We start from the raw sequence: 6177 nt of genomic DNA on the forward strand, positions 1-6177 counted from the left end.
GACCACTGGCACCATTATAGCATTCTATGGAAGGGTCAAATACATCATCATATTCCTGAACTAGAGCACTGAATTCCTTTCTGATTTCTGGAGAGAGAATACGGTGAGGGTCTATTTGAATTTGGTCTGAGAACTTGCCATATGACTGTGATTTGGTATTTGTTCTGGGGAGATATGGTTTGTCACTGACATTGTCAACTTCTGGGATGAATACTGGTCGAATCTGGCAAAAATGTTCATTTTTCCTCAGGAGTTGTGGACTGTCGGTTGTGTTTGGTATGCGAATTCTCCCCGAAACACTTTGGAGGAGACTGTGTGGAGGCCATGTTTTGGCTTGTGTAGCATGAATGTTATCGGTTCGTGGTTCTACAGCATACAAATCATCTTGAAGTGCGTAGTCATCAGGCACTGGTATTTCAACATAGTCACCGGGCCACACTGTGGTAGTAGTGGGTAGTGCTCTGAGTACACAAGCTTGGCGAATGGTGTGTTGATCCTTTGTTTCAGATATAGAGCCATAGTGAACAAGTGTACCATCTTTAAGACTTATCTGACGCCTTGCAGGTCGAATGCCGATGTCGTTACTTTCCATAAATGGTGTCCCAGCAAGTATGTCTACGTCTAGTTGTTCCACGATCAAGCCTTCAAAATGGAATTCCTTATCTCCCCGAGAGAAAGTGGCAGTAGTTTCTCCAATCACATTCAAGGGAGATGAGCCATCTGCTTGATGAGCTGATTGTGATGTTTTCTTGATGTGAAATCCTAATGCTTGTGCAGTTGATAACCTGACCATGTTTCCAGTGGCGCCGGTGTCAAGAGTTACTCGAACATTGTTATGTTTGTAAAACACATTTATGTAGGGTGACTGTCTGATCTGCACTCTCAGTGTAGAAGCACTAGAAGACTGGTGAGATTCAGATGGCGATTCATTTTGTTCGTCGACATCAGTGTCTGCAGAGTCCTGGTTGTCAGCTATGTTGATTATTTGTCAAGCTTTTAGAAGGAATTGCGATCACTTTCAGGAAGGTGTTTGCAACGGCTCAGGAAATGATCATAGGAACGGTCTGCTGCTTTGCATATGGGGCATACTTTGGATGGCGTCCGAGAGGTAAAATGCTTAGCCTGTTGGTGTCTGGGTATTTGTTGCGACCGCCATGCTGAAGAGCGCATGACCTTTGCATCTTCAGATGTGCGTAATTCATCGATTAATGATGGCAAAGCTTGTGATATTTCTGGCTTGATTGATGCTAAACTTCTTGATCTAAGTTCTGTGCCATACCTTTGTTTGATAAGTCTAGGTAGAACAATGAAGTTCTCAAGAGATGGAGACATTTCCTCATCTTCAGCAATCTGGTCACCATGGTGACTGATGCCACTATCATATGTGAGTAGATTGTCTTCTACAAATGCAGTTAGGCGCTGAAAGAGATCTTCCGGTCTTTCCTCTGGCTGTAGTTGAATTTCATCAAAATCCAGAAAATGACCCCCGGTGGATTGGAAGCCAAAATGTAGGCGTATTGACTGCCAGATGCAAGGCAGAGATGTGGATGTTTTGATTATGGTGTTGCGAGATATGATGGGGCAATAATTTGCAATTTGTCCCAACATCAAGTCTAAGTAGTTGCTTTTTTGTTGAGCTGTAAGACGTTGTCTTGCTGGGATATGTTCACCATCGTCAGCGAAACCTCTTGTGGGTTCTGCACGGGACTTCTTATCCCACGTATATCCATCGGCCAGGAAACGGCTGAAGTTGGGATCGAGTGACAACGTATACACTATATTTTGACGCCAGTTTTCGAATGAATGTACTGTTTCTACTTTTGTTAGAGACCATTGTTTTGGAGCGCGGTGTGTCTGTGCCATGGTGTGTTGGTGTTGTAGAACTACGATGAAAGAATGTGTGTTACAGGAGAGCTAAACGTCGAACCGATCAGCTACGTGACGTAGTAAAACTATACAGGACAGCTTACGAGAAAGTCTGCTTGTGTTCAGACGCGTGGTTTCGATACCTGCTGCCACCACGCCAGTTAAGAGAAAAGTTGCCACCCTAATAGTTACTGATCAGAAACACAAACTTAGAAAGTAAAACACAACTTTACTTGACAAATACAAAAGGAGAAGGAAGAGTGAAAAACAAGGGCGATTACTTTCACCCAATACAACTAAGGTTGCTAACATAATATCTGGCGATGCACTTTTCCACATAACAGACAGAAAGGCACATAGGCCTACTACGGTCTTTGACCAGTTGTAGTGCACTGGTTGGAACGAGATAAAACCCAATTAGTTGAATGGATCCACCGAGGTGGTTACTTTACACTATATTAGTGGTACTGTTAGTAGTGATACGAATTGTGATTTTGTAACGATAGTTCGTAATCACATAGACACGCGTACAAGTATACAAGATGGTGGAAGTTTTATTGACCCTTTTGTGTACGTGTATGACGTCATATATTAGCCGTATCACGTGATACGCACAGTTCACATGTAGATGTTTATAATCATGACATCTCCCCTCATAAACAAGTTTAGTTAAATGTCAAAGTGTTTTATATCAGAAGTTTAACTGTCTTTGAATCTGAGTGGGACCTTGACCTCGCGGCCTGATCTGGTGGTGATTCTCGACGGGGTGCTACTCTCAGGGGTGGTAACATTAGGTGAGAAAGTCTTAGCTGCTGGTTCGGTCTCTGGCAGCGGATTCTCGATGTCCGGAGCAGGTTCGGCTTGTTTATCATTGTCAGGAACTTTCATCAGATGGCAGCGGTTCCTGCGCAGTACTCCTTTTGGTGTAGCAACGAGATAAGAGCGTGGAGTAGTACAGTTTTTCTCCACCACACCGGGATAGTTCCAGTCTTTCTGTATATCCAGTTTCACTTTGACTTTGTCGCCAGGCTTCAGTTCTGGGAGCAGTCTTGCAGAGTGGCGTTTGTCATAGTGATACCTGTAGGCATTCTTGGCTGCTTTGTCTGACTCTTGCACTTGTACAGGATCTGCTTTCCCTGGATACAGTTTCTGCTGCAGGGAAGGAAGTTTGGTTCTCAGTTGTCTTCCCATGAGAAGATGAGCAGGGCTATATCCAGTGGCTTCAATAGGAGTTGAGCGATAGTTCAACAGGGCTAGAGTGGGGTCACTCTGTTTCAGGATACGTTTAGCTGTTTGGACAGCTCTTTCAGCTTCACCATTGGCCTGAGGGAATCGAGGACTGCTCGTAGTGTGTGAAAATCCGTAACTTTCACTAAAGTCCTTGAAGTCCTTGGATGAGAACTGAGGTCCGTTGTCACTTACTACTTCTTTTGGAATTCCGAACCGTGCGAATACCGATTGCAACTTCAGGATTACACTTCTGCTGGTGGTCGATGGCAGGTGAAGGATTTCGATAAAGCGAGAGTAGTAGTCAACTACGACAAGGAAGTGCTTCTCCTGGTGTTCACACAGGTCCATCCCAAGTTTCTCCCATGGTGCAGGTGGTAGCAGTGTTGTCTTCAGAGGTTCTTTGCGATGTGCTGGTCGGTTGTTCTGGCAGAACTCGCAAGATTCCACGCAATGTTTAATGTCTTTCCCAACACCGGGCCACCAGACTGTTTGTCTTGCACGATTTCTGCACTTGGTCACACCCTGGTGTCCTTCATGTAGGCAGTTCAGGATCTCTTTCCGCATTGCCTTTGGAATCACAATACGGTCATTGAATGTAACAAGTCCGTTGCACACACTCAAATGGCTTCTGTCTCTGTAGTATGACCCCAAGCTCGCTCTTATGTTCTGACTGTGGCTCGGCCATCCATCAATGATGCACGACGTCAACAAGTGCATTTCGGGATCCTCTTTTGTGGCTTCCCGGATTCTTTCCAGCTTCACATCAGACACGGGTAGGTTGACTTCAAACGAGTCAATGTGTGATGTGATTTCGTTCTCCAGTTCAGATGATTCTGGTTTACCGACAGGAAATCTTGATAGTGTGTCAGCGACAACCAAACTCTTGCCAGGCATGTGCTCTGCCACAGGAGTGAACTTCATCATCCTGATGAGTAGTCTCTGTATTCTGGGTGGCACTTGGTCGATGTCTTTCTTGTTGATGATGGGTACCAGTGGCTTGTGGTCCGTGATCAGCCGAAAGCGTTCAAGTCCAATGAGATATTTCTGGAATTTCTCACAAGTCCAGACACTAGCAAGACACTCTTTTTCGATCTGAGCGTAATGCTTTTCCGTATCACTCAGAGTTCTAGAGCAAAAGGCAACAGGCTTCAACTCTGTTCCATGTTCTTGTAGAAGTATCCCTCCGATGCCGTAGCTGCTTGCATCTGCACTCACGATGACAGGCTTTGTCACATCGTAGAACGCAAGGTTCGGTGGTGAGGAAATCTGCTTCTTCACGTTCTGGAAGGCTTCTTTCTGACTGTGATCCCATGTCCACACAGTATCAGATATCAGCAGACTGTTTAGCGGCTGAAGGATGTCTGAGAGGTTTGGCACATACTTTCCCAGAAAGTTCACCATACCAAGAAACTGTTTTAGCTCGGACACATTTGTTGGACCTTTCATGTCATTGATTGCCACAACCTTCTTCGGATCAGGTAGGGTTCCTTCGCCTGTGATCACGTTGCCGAGAAATTCCACACTTTCCTGGTGGAAGATGCATTTTGCTTTGTTCAGTTTCATTCCTGAAGACTTGATTCTTGCGAGGACCTGGTCCAGTCTGGAGTCATGCTCTTCTGTTGAACTGCCCCAGATGATGATGTCATCTGTGGAGACTTCTACTCCGACGATTCCGCAGAGAAGTTCCTTCATCTTGCGTTGACAAATCTCACTGGCACTTGTAATTCCAAATGGCAGTCTTTTGAAGTAGAATCGTCCGAATGGAGTTATGAAAGTTGTCAGCTTTGCACTCTCTGGTTCAAGTTCAAATTGCCAGAAGCAGTTGGACAAGTCTAACTTGGAGAAGACTTTTGCCCCCACCATCTTCGCGGATATGTCATCCAATGTCGGTAGGATGTATCTCTCGCGAACTACAGCTTCGTTCAGTCTTTTCAGATCCACACAGATTCTGAGACTTCCATTCTTCTTGGTTGCTGGCACAATTGGAGGACACCATTCTGTAGCTTCTGTGATACTGGCAATGACACCGTTTTCTTCCATCCTCTTCAGCTCGGCTTCCACTTTTGGTAGCATAGGAATGGCGATCCACCGCGCTGTTTGGACGCTGTATGATTGAGCATTGTCTTTCAGTTTGATCTTGATGGGTTCCCCCTTCATCAGACCAATGTCATCAAACACATCGTTGGTAACTTCTTCAACCCTTTTGACGAATCCCATACTTGATGCTGCACTTCTGCCGAGTAGACAGTCAACTGCATTCGACACGACGAAGATCCTGGTGTTGTGCACCTGTTGTCTTACATTGACTCTGGCAATGAACTGACCTATGCACGACAGCAATCCTCCTGGACTGTTCAGACGAATCTTCGTACTCAGCAGTTTTGGTCGCGGACGCAATGAGCGGAACACTTTCTCAGAAATCACTGTTGCGTCAGCACCTGTCAATCTTAAAGTTCAGGTCTTTTCCACCAATATCCAGGTACACTCTCCACGGTTGTTCATCTTCAGAGGTAGGAGTTTCGATAGTCCCGAGGTAGAATTCTTCAATGTCTTCTGTGGACTCGTCAACATCCTCGACAGCGTGAGTGACTTCATGAACAGATTTCGTGAAACATGCCCGTTCGAAATGTCCAACACGTGAACATCGGTTGCATCTTGCACTACTAGCGGGACACTGTTGAGGACCATGCAGGTACGTGCATTTAGAACATGGCTTCAATCCGGTGCCTTTGTTTCCATGGTTACGTGACTGATTCGGTGGTTTACCTCTTCTGAACGTGCCAGGTTTTCCATCTTGTGACTGTAATTTCTTATATCGTGCACCGTGTGACGATACTGCATCCAAATTCTGTGGATTGTTCAGAGAAACATTCTGCGATTTCACAAGTTCATAGTGGCGTGACATTTCAATGGCAGTGTTCAAGGTTAAATCAGACTTCATTTGCAGTTTCTGCGACAATTCTTTGTCCAAAATTCCGATGACAATTCGATCGCGAATTTGTTCTTCCTTCTTATCACCAAAATCACATTTTTCAGCAATTTGGTAAAGATGTCTGATATAGGCTTCCATACTTTCGTCTG

The 6177-nt window shown here is 45.1% G+C and overlaps 1 protein-coding gene across 1 annotated transcript; it reads right to left on the bottom strand.

The window, feature by feature from the left end:
• Window positions 1–2565: 2565 nt before the first annotated feature.
• On the bottom strand, window positions 2566–5313 carry LOC121368862 (uncharacterized protein K02A2.6-like). The gene has a single exon (XM_041493612.1). It carries the CDS (start codon window positions 5311–5313, stop codon window positions 2566–2568), a length of 2748 nt encoding a protein of 915 aa, XP_041349546.1.
• Between the last annotated feature and the right edge of the window lie 864 nt (window positions 5314–6177).

Source organism: Gigantopelta aegis, chromosome 3, assembly GCF_016097555.1.
Source record: "Gigantopelta aegis isolate Gae_Host chromosome 3, Gae_host_genome, whole genome shotgun sequence".
Taxonomy (NCBI): domain Eukaryota; kingdom Metazoa; phylum Mollusca; class Gastropoda; order Neomphalida; family Peltospiridae; genus Gigantopelta; species Gigantopelta aegis.